This window comes from Amphiura filiformis, chromosome 7, assembly GCF_039555335.1.
Source record: "Amphiura filiformis chromosome 7, Afil_fr2py, whole genome shotgun sequence".
In the NCBI taxonomy this organism is placed as follows: domain Eukaryota; kingdom Metazoa; phylum Echinodermata; class Ophiuroidea; order Amphilepidida; family Amphiuridae; genus Amphiura; species Amphiura filiformis.
In genome coordinates, this window is record NC_092634.1 from 16,437,684 (window position 1) to 16,462,516 (window position 24,833).

The 24,833-nt window shown below is 37.3% G+C and overlaps 2 protein-coding genes across 2 annotated transcripts in view; both read right to left on the minus strand.

Moving 5' to 3' along the window:
* The window catches only part of LOC140157676 (uncharacterized), a 296,536-nt gene that overhangs the window by 130,424 nt on the left and 141,279 nt on the right, over nucleotides 1-24,833 (minus strand). The window lies entirely within an intron of this gene.
* Nucleotides 14,068-17,991, minus strand: LOC140156806 (uncharacterized). The gene is made up of 2 exons (XM_072179789.1): nucleotides 17,814-17,991; nucleotides 14,068-14,430 (listed from the first exon to the last, which is right to left on the minus strand). Exons 1-2 carry the CDS (start codon nucleotides 17,965-17,967, stop codon nucleotides 14,117-14,119), a joined length of 468 nt encoding a protein of 155 aa, XP_072035890.1. The 5' UTR covers nucleotides 17,968-17,991; the 3' UTR covers nucleotides 14,068-14,116.

The following is a 24,833-nucleotide window of genomic DNA, read 5'->3' on the forward strand; positions in this document are numbered from 1 at the left end:
ACAATGTAATAAATGTACACTTACTATTGCTAAATATTTATCAGTCCATATGATACAAGTTTGGTAAATTAGGTATTGTCATTCAGTTTACGCTTTCTCAGATTGGGTGTCCGTTTTTCTATCTTGCTCCACCACTTGCAAGACATTTTAATAATGTTCCTCAAGTGCTCTATCTGGGCAGCAGGGCTAGACAAAACAGGGCTAGACAATTAAGGCTAAATCACATGTTTAATATTTTTCACTCACTGGCCCTGTCTTATCTTGATCAATTCTTTACAAAAATATCTCATGTTCATAATTATACCACTAGGTCTAGTGCTTCAAATGTCCATGTCCCGAGAGTAGGATCTTACACCAAAAAGTCTTTTTTCTATCAATCCACACTTGATTGGAATAATTTACCATCCCAAATCAAAGCTATTATTGACAAAAATACTTTTAAATATGCCATAAAAAACACCGTGCCAGAAGTGTGTTAACCCAAGAGTCAGCTGCATTTCCGTAACCTGTTCCTTTCTGTCCTTTTGCTTGTTTTGTCCTCTGTCCCAGGCACCGTCTTGTCTTTATGTTGGACCCCATTGGAAATAAGTTTACACATTTGCAGCTAGACTTTATGGGTTATCCTGGCATTTCGGCTTTTTGGTGTCTTTGCTTGTATCCATGTAAACTACGCAAAAAAAGTTTCTTTATGGTTAGGAAATTTACCCACTATTAAAATCTAGCAACCAATTTTGTACGTTTGCTCACTAATCGCATGCGGGTGATTGTCTTATGCATTTTGACACCTCAATCACTACTCTACTGACACTCCTGAGAAAAGATATGAATGTTTAAGTAACACGAGGTCGAAAATGAAAATTGCAAAGAGGCCTATTCAGCGGTTTTAGAGCTGATTCACTGATCCAAGACGGTTTCATTATTCCCACCTTTTAAATTTTAATTTAAAGCATTTTCCTTGATGCATGTTGGATAATCCTTTGCTTATTATGCAGATGAATGATCAAAGACAAAGGTGAGTGGGTACTAAGACATTTACGTTTTGAGAGATGGATTTGGAAAAGGGATTCAAAACAGGTCATGATTACAGCTGCATTCCTGGAAGCAGAAGGAATTGAGACACTAGAACATAACATAACATAGAGTTCCAGAAGCCCTGATCTTAATCCCTTGGAGAACCTTTGGGATCAGCACAAGCGAGTCAACAAGAAGATAAAGGCAGATATCGCTGGTGGGATTGCGTCGCATCGTTATCAACGAGTGGAACGGGTTGAGCAATTTAACATTGACGCCTCATTAGGAGCATGAGGTCGTGCGTGGCTGCTGTAAGGGAAGCCAACGGTGGACACACAAAGTATTGAAAGACTGGTAAAGAAAGAGATTAATCTCCAGTGAAGTTGGATGCGGCAGTATGATGCCTGAAATGTACTCAGCAATTAAACAAAAATGTTATCTGCATGTTTGTTGTTTTTGTGTTCTTTTATGCTGAAAACTTGAATAGGCCTCTTTGCAATTTTCATTTTTGTCCTCGTGTTACTTAAACATTCATATCTTTTCTCAGGAGTGTTAGAGTAGTGTTTGAGGTGTCAAATTATTTGCATGCAATTATTGAGTTATCCTGGCAAAATTATTCGCTAGATTTTTAGTGGTAAATTTCTAACCATAAAGAAACTTTTATCCAGTGTATTTCATATATGCTAAATTTGTGATAATTTGTGATTGATTCTATTATTGTTCTTGTCGATTTTGACGAATAAATATGAATGAATGAATGAGCTAGGAAATCTGCACCGAGTTTCACGCCATGTTCTGCTGCATCATTTACCACGTTGACGGATCTAAACAATGCTAAGAGATAGCAGATAAGCTGAGGACTCCGGCCAAGTGTCAACATTGTCTGCTAGGAATTTGTCATTGATCTGCAGGATGTTCATAGTGAACCACAAGTCCTTGACTGCAAAATCAGCTAGGACTCTTGACTAGGTGATATTCTCAGGGTCAGGGAACTTTGGCTTTCCAAAGCCTGCGCCATAGCGAACACATGGCTTTAGTACTGCTGCATCAGATTCAACTTCAAGTATAGCCTTCTCGCTAAAGCTTGTCTCTCTTGTACTGGTACCTTTCCACTGAAGAGAGCAAGCGGTACCATCTCTTTGGTGAGATACTACGGATGTCTCTTCAGAGCTTAATGCATGCACTTGTTGCAACACCGGAATTGATATCGGCATACTGCAGGATGCGCTTGTACAACTGGAGATTGTTCCATGGCACGTCAGAAGCAACACTGCATGTCATCCACCAGGAACTGTAGATTATTGTTGCAAATGCAACAAATTCACATATCTTGGGTAGCTGGTGCTTTGTTGTCACAGTGCCTTGCAGAAGCTGTTCAATGTGATTCTGCATTAGAGAGATTTTGATACTATATATGGTTTGGACAATCCTGGCGCAGGCTTTGGAAAGCCAAATTCCTGAAGTTCCCAAAGAGCAGCTCTCGAATTAAGGATCTGAAGGGGCACTGCAACTTTTTTAGGGCAAGTTGATAATTGCCTTGGATTTTCATTGAAAAGGCAAAGCAGCACAGCAATTTGTAATATTTCAAGAGGGCATCATGGCAACTGTTGAAAATTTGAGAAGGGCACCAAGGCAATTTCTCAAAAGTGAAGAAAACACACACAAACATAGATCTATGATTATATAATAAAGGGGCAGGGCTGGGGCACCCACGGCAACTACATTAGAGGGCACGGCAAGTGACTGCCTTGGGTAAAGGACATATTTTAAGGGCATTACGGCAGTGGGGGTGGGCACCCACGGCAAAATGCCATGGGTGCCGTGGGTTAATTCGAGGGCTGCCAACGAGCTATCAATGTGGTAAATGATGCAGCAGAACATGGTGTGAAACTCAGTGCAGATTTCCTAGCTGCTGCCCAGATCGAGTGAGGAACATTATCAAAATGTCTTGGAAGTGATGGAGCAAGATAGAAAACAGACACCTAATCTGAGAAAGCATAAAATGAATGATGCTACCCAATACCTAATTTACCAAACTTGTATCATTATGGACTGATAAATATTAAGCAATGGTAAGATAGGTACATTTATTACATAGTTATTCATAACTAAGGCAGCCACAGTGATGTGCAGTATAAAATAATGAAAACTAAATAGCTGCCCGATTGATTTGTCATTAAATTAAAGGCACCTATCATGCACGAACTTATAAGGTCGCAGTGCACGATGGACCCATTTTCCATGCAGAAACAGCTGTAAATAGAGAAACATGCACATGGCAGCTATTATTATGTCTGAAAATAGCTGCCTTTTTGCTTAGTTCAAATGGACAAAAGTGTCTCCTTTTGACATGACACGAAATACGAATCTATTTTTATGAAAATTTTATAATAATTTGTCCACTTCAAGAATAAACTGACATAGTCAAATGACTTTATACTTGAATACATGAGGCACTACAATACTACTGATCTACAATCAACGAAATATGTCTTGGAACGCTTGCGTGTAAATAACGGAAAACTCTCACCCCCTCTCCCCCGTTCAATGTTGAGAAATGCCAATGTCTTCAGCGGTTTCCCAATGTGTTCCAACATTGATTGATGGGGAGAGGGGAAGGGTAAATCATTGTTGTAGATGTCATGCTTGTTTCCAGGCAAAATATATGTAATTTCCATGATCATATAAAATTCTGCACGGGATTTCGACAGAGTGTACCAAGCGTTCCAAGGACTTTTTTCGTAGATTGTACGTAGTTATACATTCAAACACTATTACAAATAAAGCTAGTAAATGTACTGGTTTCTATGCATGTTGCATCCGGAGCAGGGGGTACATCCTTATTAATGCAACCATATGTGACATGCATACAGATAGGATCAAAAAAGATTGTTTCTTGTAGAGGGACCAAAAAACAACAATTTTGAGTGTTTGAGATCATGGCAAATATTAGTCCAATTAGTAGGATCTGTTTTCTTTGTTCCCAGACTATACTCACCTCAGTGTATGATCACTATCTCACATGGCGCATGAAAGACAATTGCAAAAGTCCAGTAACCGTGCTGCCCCCTCAATAATTAAAAAAAAAAGGGGCATGGCAGTTAGTGAACTTTTGTGTTTAATCTTTCTTGATCGATCTGGTGAGTATGATGAGTATATACTTGGTAACTAAGAAAAAATGAGTCCTACTCTTCGGAATATGCAAATATTGATTCTATTAACATCGTAACCTAATAGCAGTGCAAAAAAGCCTTTTTTTTCTAAATATATATACGGTATACAAATGTTTAAACAACATCCACAATCATTAATATTTATGCAATGTTGGTCTGAGATCACATCTCCGGTAATTAAAACTACATTTTTTTAATTACTGTCATTTGAATTGTATTTTTATGGAAAATATGCAAATAAAAACATGTAAGGCACCAAAATATTATGTGTCTGCTATGACAAACTTGTTTAAACCAATCAATTGATTAATATGCATTTATTTTCCATCAAAAAACATGAAAACATGTAAGAAAGTACAACTAAAACCAAAAAGTATGACAAAATGGGTTGTGCACCTGACAAGAAAACGCCAAAATTACAAAAACAACCAGATGCCTCAAACACCCAGAAACCTTACGACCCTATGGTGCACAGGGGGGGGGGGGTTACATGTTTGAAATGGTAAATACTTGACATTTTTACCAAAAATTCAAGAACTAATAACATACCTGTTAACATTTGAATGCTATTTTTAGGATCATTAGTCAATTTCATATACATGTACGGTGCATACTAGTATATCGTTTTTTACCAAAAGGTTCTGATTTTATATAAAAAATATAATAATTAATACAACAAGAATGTGAAATTTGGTCCTGCAACCATTTTTACATTCAAGATAGTATCTTTAAAGCCAATTTATTAAATTAACTCAGAATTTCTGCACACCCCAGCCAACAGATGTGGCAATTACATGTGCAAGCCCTAAATCACTGTTTAAAACACATTACATAAGATATCATTTAATTTGTTGGGTCCACTTTTTGGGACACATATTCACTCAAACAAAGTGAAAAATAGGTCATGTGTAAAAGTTGTTTTTACCACATGACATATGACCTTTATGGCTACACCTGGTGTAACTCTGAAGCTACACCTTCAAGGAGTTACTCCGAAGTTGCTTTGAAGAAGCTACTTCTTGGCAAATCCATAGTTGATACATGCATACTATATCAATTCAGGGGCACTCTGCATATCACATAATGTGATCTTTGTTGACAGCTGGGCACTCCATGAAGCACATCGGAACAAAACTGAATGTATTAGAATAAGTTTTCTTATGTTTAGCAAATATTTAACTGTGCAAAAATCTGCAAATTCTGACAAACGGTCCCAGAAAACACTTAGATTACAAAATCAAGCCATTTATGTCAAAAATACAACGTTTTTGAATTTAAAAAAAAAATGATAAAAATTCTTAATCTCAAGTCATTTTCAGACTGAATGTCACAACAGACCCTGGCCTGGGTCACATGGCTGCCCGTATCCAGCTTTCTTGGTCAGGTGGGGCAAAATAGGAATTTGACGGGAAAAAAAAATCCGGTTGCATCATTTTGACCCGACCTGATATATACTTTTAGCAGGGTTTTTTTAGACTGTAAAATTTTTGTGATAATAAGTGCACACACACTATAAATCTAATGTGTTTAGGCTCTAAATCTGCAGCTGTAACACATTTGAAACATACACACTTTTTACACACACTAATAAGGTGTTTACAAATAACTGAAAATATCGTTTTCCATATTTTCAAGAAACGATTGGTATTTTTGGAAACCCCTACTCCTAAACATAAAAAATTCAAAATAAAGTCAATGCTGTCCCTTTGGTTTACAAAGTTATGAGTTTGTATCTAAATGCTTCCTAAACACCCATCCTAAACACAATGTTTAGCTTACATGTAATATTATAACATTGAAGAAATGTGGACAAACTTCTGATAATTAATTAGGAAATGATGTTCATCATTTAAAACACAAAATACAATACATGCATAACATAAAAAAGTTAATGATACAGGATGAGTTTAACATGATCTGACATCAAACTTTATAAGATTCTTAAAACTTCCATGATGTCAAGTCTTTATATAAAAGTGTCTATGTTAGTTTGCCAAACACAATACTTTAGACAGCCTGGAAACACAGTTGCACATGAATGTTTGATATAAACTAATTGTCTCCTCATGTAATTTTTGCATATTGATAAAAAATTGGATGATTGATCCCATGTTTATTGCTTGATTTATGCGTTTTAAAATATTGGACGAGAGCAGTCAAGTACCAGATTTTAAACCAATAGCTCAACCGATAATGGGCTCAATTCATCAATTTATATCAAAAGTAGACTGAGTTTGACAGCAGCTGTTTTGTTAAAAAAAAAAGTTGATTTATTTTGACCTAAAAACAAGGAAAAAACTGCAAACAAAATTGGTAATTTATTAAGGGAAGGGGTATGAACGTTTGGACAGTATTTATTGTGGGCCATTAGAGCACATCAGACATATTGAATTGCATTCTGAATACGGAGAATGTCCTTCTGATATCAAATAATTTTGATTTTTTGAAATTCACAATGTAATACACATTTTATGGCAAATGATTAAAATTTGATATTTTTGATATTTAACAGTACTCGAAGTAAACTTTATAAATCTGATGATTTATACTAAAAGTGTATGTAGGTGGGATGAAAAGCAGACGATCAATTGAAAATTGTGATCTTTCATATTGAAGAAATGGATTCTTTTTCCAAAACACACAAAAATAGGTCTTTTGGGGAAAAAAATCCATATCTTCAATATGAAAGGTCAAAATTTTCAATTGATCATCGGCTTTTCCTCTCAGCTACATGCACTTTAAGAATATATCATTAGAATTATAACATTTACTTCAAGGACTGTTATATATCAAAAATAAATGTGTAAAATATCAAATTTTAATAATTTGTCATAAAATTTGTATTATATCATGAATTTCAAAAATTAAAATTATTTGATATCAGAAAGACATTCTTCGTATTCAGAATGCAATTGATATATGATGCTCTCGTGTCCCGCAAAAAATACTGTCGAAACCCTCAAAACGCTCATTCCAGATCCCTTAACAGATTTTTGGCGATTTTTAGAGTCGTTTGCTGACAGTGGCATATAGCTAGGGGAGAGCAATAAATGTCACATGCCCTGGCCAATGTTTGGGAAGAGAATTTACCATTTCAGCATTGAATCTGTGCCCCCTTCAAGTGGTGAAATTCAAAATCAAATTCCAGCACAGATAGTCATTTGAAAGATCAATTTAAGACCAAAATTCAACTTAATTATTAGTGGCATTTGGTTCAAGAATTGGCAACGGTGGCACCATTATGCATCCTTTATCCCAGGTACCACAACCCCTAGCTACACCTCTGTTTGCATGATAAATAAAAAAACAACAACAACAGACAAATTCTACTTAAAAGGTCCATCGATATCTGCCCATAGAACAGGGGTTTTTTTTCCCGTCGCCTGAACCTTCCACCTGAACCATAACATATACACAACACCTGTTGATGCATGGCCAACAATTACATAACTTTAGCATATCAGCCAAATATTCAAGTAACACTTTATTACTTAAAACAATATAAGTGCATTGAAATTTAGATAGCACATGAAGAAAGTTGATAATCAGGATGGAAATTATTTTTAAATGGATTCAGTACTATAGGCCTAAACATGTGCAATATACATATATAGGGCTTCAATCCTGCTCTTGTAAAAAATATGTTGTAATATACCTTGAATTGTTCTTGTTATTTTAAACAAGAAATAAATTAGGCAATTGTCATACGGTGTTATAGTTCAGGCATTATTTACTCTATTAAGCAAACCCCTTCTTTTAAAAGGGCCTTTCGTGATCCACAGCATCATCCCCCCACTTTTCTCAAAAAATCTGGAAACCTCTGGCTAAATAATGTTTATGTACAAAAAAATTCTTGCAGATTAATTCGTTAATAGCAAAGATATCATGAAATTTGAATTTCGTTCTGGTATACAGGGTTGTCACTAGACTGAATTTAGTGCCGGCTAAATTTCAATGATATTTGTCCAAAATACTCTCATGCGTCACTTTCCAGCTGTTTTTTAGGGTAAAAGTACAATTTCTCTACTTTAGTGCCGGTTGGCAAGTCCTCATATTCCCTTGAGTGCCGGTTGGTCTGCCTGAGTGCTGGTTACTACCGACCGGCACCGACCAGTGTAGTGACAACCCTGCTGGTATACCAGAACAAAATTACAACACATTGTCTATGGAGCAGTGTAAATACACATAATCATGCATAACTCACAAACACAAAATCGGAATAAACTTAAATTTTGGGAATAAGTTTTTTTGTGGATATCTACTGAAAAGTGTCATAAAAAGAGGATACTATAGGATCACAAAATACTCCTTTAAACCCCCCATCTTTTTTCAAAGTGACCGAAATGCAAAAATATCCATGCCATAGCATGTACGCACCATCCAGAACCCATACCATCCTACTCCCCATTTCAGAAAAATACAGCACTAATTTTTGGGATTTAAAAAAGTCAGTGCTGCCAAATGAAGCATAGCTCAATCTTTATCATTTCATGGTTGTTTGATTGGATGTTGAACTGTATTCATTTTAAAGCCATATTATAATATTTGCTGAGGAGGACGCCCTCAATATTTTTCAAAATTCTTTTTTTTTACACAATTATATTGTACTTTATTAAACCAACATACCCTGCCCTGAAAAAATCAACACTCTAGGTGCTGTAGTTTTGTCAAAATCAGAGATTTTGAATAAAACGCAGGAACCGTCATTTTATTAGGACGATGGAAATATTAGTCGAACGCTAACGCGATGTTCTAACACAGTATTGTTCACAATGTTTAATATGCAGACTTTATCAGTGTTCCTGTTCCTGCCAATTTTGGTTACCAACTTTGCCATGTCTGACCAATATGCCACTTCCTTTGAAGTGATCCAACCAACCACCCTGAATATGGACTCCTTCATGTGGTATCCAGCCGTAAGCTTTACTGAATCCAATCACTACTCAAACCATAAGTTCTTACAAGCATCATGGATTTCCAGCCTGCATGTTAATCATACTAAATCTTTGCCATCATATCTGAACAAGAAATCTGTATTGTTGTACCTTGCCATATTATTGATTGCTCAATCCCACGATACTGAAATGAATCCCAGACCCTATGCCCCCAAGTATCCTTGTGTAGTTTGTAAGAAGACAGTTCGATGGTCTCGTACACGGACAGCTATAGCTTGCGATACTTGTAACACCTGGTATCACACAGACTGTATGGGCATGTCCTCATCAACCTACCAGGGCCTATATAGATCAGATGTGTCCTGGATATGCACGGCCTGTGGTACTCCCAATCATTCATCCTCCATGCTAGATTCTTACCTAAGTGAAACAGAAACTGAAAACAAGTTCCAAGCCTTGTCTGACTTGGATACCTCTACCATAAACTCATCTGTGGATTCATTCACATCTGCTACATCTATACAAGATGCTACAAACCACAGCAATGTATCTATTAACTCTGAACCAGTCATTGGATCTCCACTCAAACAATCAAGGTGGGAGAAGAAATGTTTCCAGACCTTAAAAAGAAGTCCTGTCAGTAAACCTGCAAAGCACAAATGCCAAAAAAAGAAGCATTCTGGGAGGCTGTGGAAAGTTGCCAAGCAGATTGCCAATGAAACTTGGCTCAAACCATCCTTTCTGAGTAGTGAAATGATGCCTCCTGGCTTCAACCCTCCAATCAGAAAACATCGCCCTGATGGATGGGGAGGTGTCTTACTTGCCACCAAATCTGATCTCGTCGATGGTGAAATCCTGATTGAAGGCGATAGTGAACTAGTTGTCACCAAAGTTGAGATGGTAAATCAACAGCCCCTCATCATATCAGCTTACAGGCCACCAAAGAATGATCTGGCCTATGCTCAGAACTTGTGCCAGTCCATTTGTCAAATTGTCTCCAGCAATCCCGCTGCGACTGTTTGGATTAGTGGCGACTTTAACCTCCCAGACATTAACTGGGAAAACGAGACGATCGTCAGCCATCAGTATACTATAGCAATTAATAACTGCTTCATCTCTACTTTTAATGACCTTGGTCTCGGCCAAATGGTTGACTTTCCAAGAAGGCTCACCAACACATTGGATTTGTTCCTGACAAATAGACCATCAGTTAAAAAAAAATGTACCCGGAGTGAGTGACCACGAGATGGTCCTCGCCATATCCGACATGCGTGCGAAGCGGCAAAAACTAGCTCGCCACCAAATATTGCTTTGGAAAAAAGCTGACATGGACTGCATCAGGTCAAAGTTGAACGAGTTTGCCAACATGTTCCCCTCTTCAAACTCTGTTGACACACCAGTCAATGACTCATGGACTCAAATCACTACTGAGCTGCACCAAATCTGGGACACCTCTAAGTTGTCCACCTCTAGGTTTAGTCAACCTTTGATTAATCGTCACCTCAAAAGTTTGTCTAGAAGGAAAAAGAAAGCTTACAAAAAGGCCAGTAAGTCCAAATAGCAAAGTGACAGGACTCATTACAAAGAACTTAAGAAAACAATGCAAAGAGACTGTAGATCAGCATACAATAATTACATTGGTGATATGTTATGTGATGATGTGGACAGTAATCCAAAAAGATTTTGGTCCTTCATCAAAAGCAAATGCTGTGATAGCTCGGTGTAGCTCCCTTTATGAAGGCTGGCACAGTTAAAGCAAAACTGCTGAACAACCAGTTTGTCTCAGTGTTCAATGATGAGGATACGTCTTCCTTACCTGATCTCGGCAGAAGTCCTCACCCTCCGGTTCCATCTTTTGAAATCAAATGTGAAGGTGTGCAGAAGCTCCTGTCGCAGATTAAACCACACACAGCGTGCGGCCCAGCTAACCTGCCAGCGTATCTGCTGAAAGAGTGTGCTGAGGAGTTAGCTCCTGTTTTCACCCTGCTTTTCAAAGTCACACTTCACCAGGGAAGGATCCCGAGTGAGTGGAAGTCAGCCAATGTAACACCCATCTTTAAAAAGGGTGATAAACATAAGCCCGAGAATTATCGGCCAATATCACTCACATCCATTGTTTGTAAAACCATCGAGCACATCATTCACAGCCAAGTAATTCATCACCTGGACAATCATGGTCTTCTGGCAGAAACCCAATTTGGATTCAGGAGGCGATCTTGCGAATCACAGCTGTTGTTAACCATCAACGACTTGGCTGAAGGACTTTGTGACAAACACCAGATTCATACCATCCTCCTCGGCTTTTAAAAGGCTTTCGATTGAGTCCCGCATGAGCGCCTTCTCCAGAAGCTTCACCACTATGAGTCTGTGGTCATCCACACTCTTGGATTCATGATTCTCTGACAGGACATACCCAACAAGTCACCATCGAGGGGAAGAAGAGCAGCCTGGCAAACATTACTTAAGGGGTACCCCAGGGCATTGTCCTGGGCCCCTCTTGTGCCTAGTGTTTATAAATGATCTACCAGAGCGTGTATCATCAAGTGTTTGCGTCTTTGCCGACGACTGCCTCCTGTATAGAACCATCGAGTCACAAGATGATATCTCCATCCTTCAAAATGACCTAAACAACCTTCAAGAGTGGGAGAAGAAATGGCTGATGTTCGTTAACGACGACAAATGTGAGGTCCTGAGAATATCCAACAAAAGAAATAACATACTAGGAGCCCAGTATACAATTCATGGGTCAGCACTTCGCACTGGAGATGAGGCCAAATACCCTGGCCTTACCATACCTCGCAATCTTAGTTGGAAACCGCACGTCAGCAACATCTCGAAGAAAAGTAACAGCACCTTTGACTTTTTACGTCGTAACCTGACAAAGTGTCCACCTAACATCAAGGAGCAGGCATATAAGACCTACGTGCGCCCTACTTTGGAGTTTGCTTTCTCGGTATGGGACCCTTATACAAAAGATCAGGTGTCCCAGATTGACATGATTACAACCAAAGACACAGCGTAACACAGATGTTGGCAAGTCTCCAATGGCAGTCCCTGTATGAACGACGGGCACACAGCAAAGTCATCATGCTGTACAGAATCATCCAAGGCCTAGTTGCCATACCAGCAGCTCCACCATATCTTTTCCCATCAACTGAATCAACCAGAGGTCATCAGCACCAGTTCAAGCAACAGCACTGTAGGATCCAATCTTTCCAGCACAGCTACTTTCCAAGTGTTATCTGCATTTGGAACACGCTACCAGCATCAGTGGTCACAGCCCAGTCCCTGGAGATCTTCAGGGCCTGCTTGAAGCCACTAACTCTCTGTTAACCAGCTCCACCAGGCTTTTTACTCTCACCCTCCAGCATCAGTTTTGTTTTGGCACCTTTCATTTGATATTTGTTCCTGTGATCCAGCACATTTGCACCCAAGTACCCGGTACGACAATCCTCAAGTTGAGGGAGGTACTCATTGGCAGATAGATAGATAGAAAAAGCTCTATATCAGGGTTCCCACTAGGTCCAAATATTATGGGGTCCATATTCTGCAAAATTTTGTACAATTTCACTCCCAACAAGTGATACACATAACACATTTATTAAAGTATAATTAGACTTTGTACAAGTCTATTGCCACAGCATGTGCAAAACACCCTATAATGCATGTTTTTGGCCCTTAAAAGGGCATTTCGTGATCCACAGCCTCATCCCCCACTTTTCTCAAAAAAAGTTGAGATTTTTATATCACTGGAAACCGGCTACATAATGTTTATGTACAAAATATTTCTTGCAGATTAATTCGTTTAGCAAAGATATCGTGAAATTACAACGCATTGTCAATGGATCAGTGTAATACACATAATCATGCATAACTCATGAATAAAATCGGAATCAACTGAAATTTTGGGAATAGGTTTTTTCGTGGATATCTAATGAAAAATGACATAAATAGAGGGTGCTAGGATCATAAATACTCCTTTAATTCGTAAATTTGGCTAAATAGGGAAATTTAAATTTTATTACCAGTTAGTACTAAATGAATAATTAGGATTGAGTTGTGTTTCATTTGGCAGAAGTTGATAATATTTTTTTAATCTCCAAATATTAGTGCTATATTTTTCTGGTATGGGGAGTAATAAGCTTTATAAAACTTGCATGTCATGATTGTGAACTGCATGGACAGACCCTATTCCAACTTACATTTCCATCGAATCCATCATACCATTAGGCCACAAAAAAAAATGTTTGCTTGCTTGCCCCCAAATGAATTTTAAAAATAGGGCCGGTCGGGATTTCTTTTTTCTTTTAATTAAGTAGCAAACTCTACTGTTTGCATTAAAGCCATAATGTGTGATTTGCTTCCCAGCGACACCCTCAATTTTACTCGGATTTCTACTTTATGCATAATTATAATGCCCAGTGGTGTACTAAAATAATAACAGTAAAATTTAACTTTTTATATTAAAACCGGGTTCAGAGTTCATCGATCGACTGCTTGCTAACATCTCCTGTGGATGTCAGCTTATGTGTACACACGTCGAGCGCGATGCTCCGTGCAGTATTAAATGTTACGATCGGCGAGCGTAGTACATGCATTTTAGGCGCTGGAATGAAATCACAAGTTTCTTCGTTATACCTCATTTGTTTGGCTCGAAATTAAAAGGGGATAATGTGATCAGTGAAAACAAACATTTAAATAGGAATCTATTCTTTATGCAAATCACACATTATTGCTTTAATTAAGGCTCAAAATATGAAACATCAGACAATTTTGGTGTCAAAATGAATCAAGTACTTTAGTAACATTACAAAACAGCTAAAATGTTGAACACAAGCTCTAAAATACATTATTTTACATCTTCAGAATGCAAACAAAAATTTGAATAGAAAAAAAAAAACTTTTAAGGAATTTCCAAAAATAGGCTCGGTATACCCAGTAAATAGAAAAAATAACTTTTTTTATTTCCAAAATTAGGGTCGGTCGGTTGAGGGCAAGCAAACATCTGGGTTTTTTTTTGCCTTAATAGTAGAATGTTTAGATGGTGCTGAACACTGACCCATTCATCAATGAGGTCAGCAAATAAAATGCCATCTCCTTGACATTTTGATTGGGTGGGTTCACAAAAAGCTGCAGCTCATTTGAACAGGTCTGAGCAGATGGATGGTGCTTACAGATGTCGTGCACAAATGCTATGGATGGCCGTGGTGCAAATCCTGTTACAGGCCTAGTGGCAGCTCCAGTAACAAAGGCCAGAATATTGGAAATCTGCAATTGGCTGGCAAAATCCCTCATTGCTGAAGTTACCATGCCTTCCTCCAGCTGGTTCAGGAAATCACCTAACTCCCCATCTAGAAATAAATAATGAGATGAAAACAAAAACACAATGTTATACAAAGTGCTGCAGCATAACAAATGTTGTAATGCCAGTTTGTTCATCTGAATACACAAACTTGACAAAATGCTTCCCACAGACCAGCTGTTACCTTCATATCAAGTCATATGGAGCATATGAGAGCCCTTAGGGATAGCCTATCAATGCCAGGTGGGTATAAGTGGCCCAAGTAAAGTTTTTAATAAGAAAACATTTGTATTTATGATGTGTAGATCAGAAAAAACAAACAAAACAATACCTAAAAGTGTCCTTTTTTAACTGTTAATTTGTAATCGTTTTGTCAATAGCACAATTTTCAACAAGTTAAAACTGTTTGTACCAATGCATGTGTCCACTGTCAGGTTGTCAGAATAGACACACATAATTCCTTGAATAATTCATACAAAATTATGAAACGTAACTGGCCATATTACTGTATCATGTTCAATTCATCATTATGCAGCATATTTTTTGGAATTTCATACTGGTGAATTGTGAGTTACTTTGCAGAGTTTTAAGACTATACATATTAAAATACATAGATTAGAATACATGCTCCATACGTGTGGTAACATGTTATACTACCATATATGGTAGTATAACATGGAGATGGCTGCTGGGAGTGTTTATGGGTTGGGGTGTGTTGATTAGGGATTCAATCATGTTTACCGTTCAACAACAATGCGTCCCTGTAGTCTGTGTGGTTTACTTCAGTCGCAAGGCCAGTTTTAGCTGCTGAAGAGATGCAGGTGCACCATACGCAAGTTGTTACACGGTGAAACAAGATTGAATCCCAATCAACAACGAAAACAAGCTAACGGTCATCTAATTCACATGATTATTTTAGGAGGAATGTCAGTTAGTCATTGCCACACAGCATTACAATCTCTGTTGATTTCAACAACAACTACAAAATACAGAATTCAAGATGTACAGCTATACTGTAACAATAAAACAATTATTGCAATTTTGCTTTTTAGAAAAAAAAATAGAAGGGGTCATGGCAACAATTGTATATATGCAGGCTAGTGGAATCAGTAACATCTTGGCTAACAGAAATACTATACTTGGTTTCATAACTTTGGGCTCAAAAGCTATGATCGTCCCGCCTGTGAACACAAAACTGCCAATGAATCAATTTACCGTAAATTTAAGGTCAATATTAACTCAACTCTCATCCACTCAATTGCTTTAAACCAGTGAAATGTTGTGCCCTGAGCCTCCATGCAAGCATGACGTTGAGACTAGGGCTCAGATAACGACATATTAAGCTTGGTCTTAACCCTGGAATTATGGAAACTTTTGGGCCTCATAACTGCTAAATTGTTGGTCTAACGCAGTGCCACCAACAAGGGGGGGTTAAGGGGTGCATTACCAGCAGGCCCAGGGTTTTAGGGGGCCCCTACAAAAGGAAGAAAACATACCTTAATGGGCCCACAGTGCAGCTATGACCCAACTGGGATTTAAATTGTTCATATAAGACCAAATTTTAACAAAAATTCTGAAAAAATGGTATTTTACCAGTTAACTTCAATTGACCTTTGACCTCAGTATATGACATTGAACACCGCCAATAGATGAGGGTTCCCATAGTGCAGCTATGACCCACCTTTGGTTGCAATAAAAGTGTTCATATGAGACCATATTTCAGCATTTGGAGGTATGTACATATGGACGGAAGTACATACAGACGGACAGTGCAAAAACAGTATACCTCGCTATGGAGGCATAATAAAATAAAAGATTTTCGGAATTATGTAGCGCCTTTTTGCTACATCTTGAAGGATTCAAAACATTGTAATTTCACTGCCATGGTGAATCATCACAATTAGATCGCATTAACTAGGCCAGTTGCAGCCGAACCTGGCGCATACCTATCTGACCTTAAAATTGTAACATCCACCAATTATCTATGCAGCTCCCCAAATTCCATTGGGTGAAGGAGGTTTTTGATAACCAAACAACTAATCACCGCTTTTTTTTAAAAGTAGGAGGAAACCGGAGATCCTGGAGAAAACCTGTGAGAGCGAGCATGTTATCGGGATAAACCAAATGCACATACAGTCCATGGGCACGACCGGGGCATGAACCCAGAACCTCAGTGGTGCAAGGCGAGGGAACTACCACTGCGCCAACTCACTCCCCTTACATGTAGGTTAGGTAATTCGCGACTAATGTGATTCCAATGTGACCTCAAGAAGTAAAGTTACAAGCAATTGAATAGATGAAGGTCCAGTTTTAAAAGTGACAAACTGGCCTATTCAAAACTCCACGGACTAGACATCTGGTTTTTGAGTGGTGAATGGCTAATTTGTGTGTGCCTTTAAAGGAACAAAAGAAAACTGAAACAAAAGAGCTGACAAATAAAATGAAAGTTATGAAAAGTTCAGAGAAGTAAAAACTGAAATAAAAACTGCTTTAAATAGTTTCATTGAAGAAATTGTGTTGTCTCTTTGTTGCGCTTGTTGGAATCTTTTTGTGCCTTGTATAGGCCAGTTTGTCACTGTTATAAAACTGGACATTCATCTATTTAATTGCTTGTAAATTTACTTCTTAAGGTCACATTGGATTCAATGTGGTGTCAAAATGTGCAGGATTAGATAGCGCAGCTATTAAAAAAAACCGAATTTACCCAAATATGGTTCAGTTTTGAAATTGTGATTATTTTTCAAAGTGTAAGGATACTATTTTGGTGCAGTAATATATGTATCAACCTGTTCTAGGCTAAAATGTTCCAGTCTATAATAATTCTTGGAATGAATGTGTTTCTAACAGTCTTTCTTTGGCTGGTATCTTTGAAATGCGTTGCTGTTATGATGATGGTGGAACTACCATGCATATTTGTATGTGCAGGCACCTGCTTAACCCTTTCACCCACTGAAATTTAGATGCCATATGGGGAAAGAATAGATATTTTCCATTATGAATGTTTCAATGCAAAATGATGCATAATCCTTGAAATTTACTGACGCAATGCAATGGAACCCACTTCATGACACAAGGCCATATATGTTCTAATGGTGGAATTTATTGTTCCCTCGTTGCCCTCCAAACCTGAACTTCTCTGCAGCCTCTGGGACGATATAAGGTCAAATACTTGCATGGTCAAATACTTGCACGTAAGCCGAGGCAAAAAGTTACCTCCTTTCTTCCAGATCATGACACATTATTCTATGCATCAGTGCAAATTGTTACTTGCTATCTTGAATCATCTCTCTCCTCCTTATTTTATTTTGATTGGCCTTTCTCAGGTTTGACAACTCTGGATAACTTAAAACCCACTTTCCTTTGTACACTAGACGCAGATACATGCAGTTAAGATGACTCTGTTAAAAAAATACAAGCAAGACAAATAGTTACCTTCAATCTTGAAAAGAACTGTCTTGAATGACGCCATGACCAGTTCTTCTTGATCTCTCCTGTTACTATGGGTGTTACTGTACTTTATGCGCAGAAGGCTGAGAAACATATCTGCTGTCAACACCTCCTTGGTAGGTTGTAGCAAGATCCTCATTGACGGATGTTTCCGTAATAGATCAAGGACCTGTATATTGACAAAAATAATGGCGCATTTTCAAATTAGATAAATGAAGGCAGAAAAATCAGAACACAATTACGGAAACGAGTCCACTTAAAATTCGCTGTGGTCGCATATCATAAGTTGGGTACAATTTCCATTACATGGTCAAAAATTACAAAAATGTATTTTTTGATATGTTGTACATATTGAAACCTTCTAATAATTAACCCATTTTGAACCTTATCACATGCTTAATTTTTGAGATAATGCTTAATTACTAATTAATTAATACACAGGCGTTTATGTAAATCTCAATTTTCAAATGCATTTTTCTCAAATCGGACCTCAATTACAAAAATTACTGTAAATTTTTATTTTATGCAAGAATGTCATCAGATTTGGAGGACATGTTCTCAATACATTAATGAGACCATCAATGCTTCAAATGAACTATTTAAAACAATTGTATGTATGTTAATTACATTGTGAAGGTCAATGACCTTTTTACAAGTAATTAGCAAGAGTTATTCTATTATTGAGGAAATGAATATCAAGAAGAGAAATGTACATTTAAATAGCATGTTGCTAAAAATACTGAAATTCAACTAGGATTTCATTAAAAAAGAAAAAAAAATGGAACATAACCCTTTAAGGTGGTACTACAACCCTTGATAAATTTGTGACTATTTTTGCTTTTTTTCTCAAAAAAATAATATAACATTGGTAACAAAAGTTATGTATATGATAGGGGTAAGGAATCAAGTTACTACACTGGTATTTCAGTGACTCAAGACTAGCGGTACTTTATTTATGATAAGAAAAGAGGTACCGTTAGAATGGTACCTCATTACTTAACATATAATGAACCCCTTGTCTTGAATCACTAAGATTTGGTGAAGTATATTGGATTCCTTGCCCCAATAATATACATAACTTTTGTTACCAGTGTGTACACAAAATGTAGTTACTTTTTGAGAAAATGCAAAATTAAGTCACAAAATTTATCAGGGGGTGTAGTACCACCTTAAGTAGTCAGTAATTGTTTAAGTTGTATAAATTCAACATTCAAAGCTGTCAATACATCATACCCTCACTAGATTTGAAAAAGTAACCGGTAGTTTTGACATGCTGACATGTGAATTTTCACATAGGCCCTATTGGACACTCCCGCATCTGCCTTGCTCCACATCCGACGGCTCCTCCACCCCTGCCATTTTTCATTTCAACTGATGTGATTTTTTACCGCATAATATATAATTATATGCTTCAGTACATTGAAAGAGTATAAAATTAGGCTTAAAATGAGGTATGAACCACTGCTGTAGGATATGGGGTTACGGAAAGCCAATCAAATTTGTATCATAATTTTCAGAAAAGTGTAATCCCTCCACCTTTTTGCATACCCAACTTATGACATGCGACCCTGTAGAAATAATGATGTAACAGGATTAATTACCATAGCGATATGTGAAAAGAATTTTTGAATGTATTGCCCTGCACTAGACATATGCTGTAACTCTACATCATACATCTACATCAAAGAATAGGCATACTACAGACCTGTATCATAAAATTCACATTAGGCTGAGTTAATGTACGTTTCACTCACACCTATACCATTAGTGTCTTAAAAAAAGAGCGATATTAATGTATTCAATCTATGATTGCACACATGCACAGACATGACAGGTGATGAGTGCAGCCTTCTAATTATAGTGCAGAGCAATAGACTCAAAAATTGTTTTCACCTATCTCTATGGTAATTAATTCTGTTATATCACTACGTCTACGGCGAATTCATAGTATATTCAACATAATAACTATCACCTGCAATCAAAGAAAAAAATCAGTTGGCACACTTTAAAAATATGATGGAACTTTTCATTGCCACTCTCTGCAAATTCAGTGAAATTTGATGAGAATTATAAATCTTCCCCTTTCCTCCACCATTTATAGGTTAATGAATGCGAAATTCGACAAAATTAAACCGTCCCGGTTTCCCCTACCCATGTGGTGGAAAGAGAATTCCTTAAACTGTAGATTATTTTCTATGAATCAACACTTTTCTGCACAAATCTAAATTTAAATGTTGATTCATACAAAGAGGTGTATATTTGTACAAAACATGTAATCTACAGTTTATTCATTAGGGAACAAACCAAAAGATCGATGACGTCCTATAAACGTAACTAGTTTCGTTTCTCGGCCGACCCCCTCCCTCCCTGCCAGAAACGCAATAATGAAATGTTGAAAATTTTGACATGATAATAATAATGACACATTTTTCAGACCGATGTTTTTGTACAAACGTAATCGAGTATTTTTACCCCCTCCCCTAAACGAAACTATAGGACGTCATCGATCTTTTGGTTTGTTCCTTAGAATAAAGCTGTTTCCAAATTAAGTGATTGGAAAAGAACTTCATCATCAAAAAATGATGTTCGAATATTATAAAACAAGTTTGCACAGTAAAAAAAAACCAATATATTTTTTGTACAAAATGCTGAACTTATGTTTTTCCAAAATTGTATAATATAGAGCTCTTATATAATTGTACAAAATATGTAAAATAACAATGCACTTGGCACAAAGGAAACAGTTTTTTGTGTTTTTTATCATTGCAAATTTTGCACTTTGAGTGCAATTCGGCCAATATACTTTCATTTGTGTCATAAATCTATTATTTCACCAAGATTTGCTGATATAGGCCTATGTTTTTCACAGTTTACTGCATATGAGAATCACTTTAAAACAAATTGCATTGATTTAATAATTGCAATTGCACTCAGAGGTGTATTGGAAAAAAACACTGTCAATTTGTGTACAGCTGCAGAACTATGAGAGGAAAATAACCAAAAAAGTGCTGATGAAATACCAAAACTATGCTGCTTTATTTGCAGCATGATACTACACAGCGACAATGTCTGGGAATAATTACATTGTACGGTAGGGAAACTAAATCAATATCCAGGATCAATACATGTGTATATGCTATGCACGATTTGATATTCAGACGATAAATCTTTTGATACCGGGTATAAAATGATGAATATCTCCCGTAATGTTTGATTTATAAAGAAGCCAATTGTAAGGCTTGCACTTGAATACATGTGTATGTGTTGAAAGAACATGATAGTCACTAGCCAGCGTATTGACAAACAACCATGCGTTTTGGAAAAACAAGAATTCCTGAAAAAAAATTGGTGTCAGTTCCAATTTACAATGTAATTATTATTTGAGTGCACTGTAGCCATGGTAGCACTGACAAGAACATTAAATAGGCCCACATGTTTTGGCGCAACATCAGCCTTCTAATCATTGCTTCTGATCTTCAAATCTTTTCAGAGGGCGCACCACCAAATCACTCCACGATTTATGTACCAGTGAAATTCGGTTAAAATAGTCCCACCGCTTATTTGAGCTTGTTGCGGCTTTATTTTCTAAAGATATTGTCAAAATTCGCCCGTTCTCAGCTCATTTGCTTCTGGCAAGTGTCTAGGCCTACATGAAGGAATCTGAGAAAAATCCCAATATTTTATTTCAGAGGTGAAGTTTTGCGCTTAATTCGAACAACGTCCGGTTTCAAAAATGAGTGATGTTTTAGGGTTAAATTTGAAATGGAGCCTTGATCTTTGGTTCGAGTTGTATTTTTTCCCTGAATGTATTTTATGCTTTCTCTCCCCCCACCAGCTCCAAGTACAGATAACATACAAAAAGCTGAAAAGAAAAAAAAAAAGTTGTGGACACCGCCTGCTTCCCCTGTATTATCCGCGGTGCCATTATGACGTGACTGTAGAAAAATGCTGCTGTCACCAGATATAGGCCAAGTAAAACAGCGTATTACTATCCAGACTTATGTTTGACAGCTGTCCTCAGATCGATGTGTTTCTGACGTCATCTGTCAAAGTCGTTGATGATGAGTTGCTAAACTCGGCGGTAAACCGGGCGCTTTATTTTAAGCTTATTGTTAATTTTGCACCTTCAAACCGTACAAACCATCTCAAAAGTTAGGTCTTTATAGTAGGAAACTTTCTTTAGCGAAGGCACCATGTCAACAATGCCTAGAAAAGTTGCTTTTTGTCTTGTAAAAGTACGTAATTTTTCGCTATTTCCTGGTATCATTTCGATTCTTCCCAAACCAATTCTTCCACAGTTGACTTGGCCATATGCCAATTCATGCATTGGCCCCAAGCTAAGTCAGCCACAAACCAATTCGATATTGACCAAAAGGGATAAACGATTTAATATGTTAATGAATATATGTGACCGTCCATCACGAAACAGCTGTAAAGTCGGCTGGCGGTCAATTTTGTTTTATTTCGTGTTTAGAAAATATATCATAAGCTTTAAAATGAAAAATCATTTTGACTCCAAACGATATCCAGAAGTAAAAAAACAAGGGGTTAAGTGCACAACGCATACAAAAAAGTGACTATATCTCATTAACCGATGATCCTACAGATATGCGACCACTGACTTTTCTGTTCCTTTTTGACATCTGGCACGACTCTCTAAGATATTTGGTTAAAATTTTTTTTTTAAAGTGACTATATCTTATTAACCAATGATCCTACAGATATGCGACCACTGACTTTTATTTTGTTCCTTATGACCAAGGGAAAAGTTTGACATATCTCACGACTCTGTAGGAAATGATGTACGTCATCATCATCATACATCATCATTTTATTTTCATTCAAATCGACAACATTTGAATGAGGAGATGCTCAAAAGGCCTGAAGCGAGCACCCCCTTACACTGCCTTAAGTTACAACATACAATTACACAAAGCAAACAAATAAAAGGAAGAGGAGAAGAACATGCAAAGAACGAACCAATATAAATAGTTATAACATTTCATATATACATTCCACAGTTCACAGAAGAAATTGATAGTTGGGGTGGGTATGGGTGAGGTCATTAAGTAATGCCTAAAATATTAGATGTAATTTTTTATTAGACTTTTCTTTATTTGTAACTTAAACTGGTTTACTGATTTTGCCATCTTTATATATTTATCAGTAATAGGCCTATTCCATTTCCTAGGACCGGCAGCTCACGGGAAGCCCGTGTTGTGAGGGCCACAGACTGCGGGCTACGTACAGATACGCGAGCGCTTACTTTTTTTTGTTCTTTATGACCAGAGGAAAAGTTCGACATATCACACGACTGTTTAGGATATTTGGTTTAAAAGATAGAGGGTTAAGTGCACAAAGTACAACGAATTGGTTTGTGACCGAATGCAAGACATCAAGGCATCTAAATATACAGATTTGGTGTAAAAACAACGGTTATGGAGAAAATCACGAAATAGTTAAATTTGGCCAACTTTTTTTGTACATCAATATACAGGGTTCGAATTAGCATGTGGGCGAATTGTTTTGGGGCTGAATTGACGAATAGTATTGATATCGATATTGATATTTTTACCCACGTGATATTTCGATATGATGATTCGAATTGTCACGTGATCGTCAAACCTGTACTAAAGGTGTCAGTTCTGCAGGAACTGACACAAAAAACTGACAAAAATTCAGATTTTATATGGCGCAGGACAGAAAAAATGACAGCTGCCCTTATTAAAAAACACTCTGGTCATAGAATATAACACATTACTATAGTGCAGTGTATACCACGTACTGGTGGAGGCAGTCTAAATGAGATGACCGGGGAGATGACATACCTGGCTCCGACATCTACAGAGGTCAGTCACCCCAGGCTATTGTCAATATTAATCGGATGTCCCTCTGCCCATTATGCATCTCAAAATGATTAAACAGGTCGGAACAAAATGGCTATGCGTGGCTGATTGAAGAACAAATGTGAAAACTGATGGGTACCAATCATTTTGATACACCCTGTAGGCCTATAATAATGGTAACCCGACATTAACGCCTAAATGTTATTAAAACAAATTAACCAATTTAACCAACACTTGTTTAATGTTAATTAAAAAAAACCCAGATTTTGTGTTTGCTGGGTATAACTTCAGACCATCTATTGGATCCGACAGTAATAGTTTTTAGGGGGTCCCGGTTTGTTATCAGTGAAACATGCTTACAAAATGTGGTTTGTATTATAATCATAATAGAAGCGGCCACCGTTTTTTGCGCTCAGCAAACATTGTTTTATTTTTTGGCCCTAGCTATCGCTGATATGTGCACAAATTGACACGCACAAATCACACCATTCTCTGCGATGTCTGCAACGCAATGCTGAGCACGATGCGGAAAATTTATGTGTTGAAAACAGGTGCTTAGTCAAGTTGAATCAGCTCAAAAATGAAAAACCTTAAAGATACTCTAATAGTAATTGTGTGTTTTAAAAGATAAAGGTGTCTAGGCCTGGTTGTTATTATTGCAAATAAATGTTACTTGAGTCATGTCTAATATACATAATGGTTGTGTGGACTTCTGCCCCTCCTATAATCACAGTGTATATTTCAATATATCATCATCTCGTGTAAAAAAACTTACGCCATAATACTTGAGTCCATCTATCAACTGATCTGCCATGGCCTGAGATCTTAGAATAGTATAATAGAGGATGACCTCCTTGACAAAGTTATCCTTGTTGTGCATGTTAACTACCATCTGAAGGCCAGGCATATCAAATCTCCAGTCAGCATTGTCAATGATGGCGCTTACGCCTTCCTCGGAGCCTGCTTCACTGATCTAAAAGTTTAATAAATCATTAATTTACAAAGTTAAAAATAAGCTGTTGTAAATTGCTTATCCACCGTAATGGCCTGTTTAGTAAAATTTCCGATCCATCAAAAAGGCATTTTGTGATCCACAGCATCATCTCCCCACTTTCCTCAAACAAAGTTAAGATTTTTATACCATTGGAAACCTCTGGGT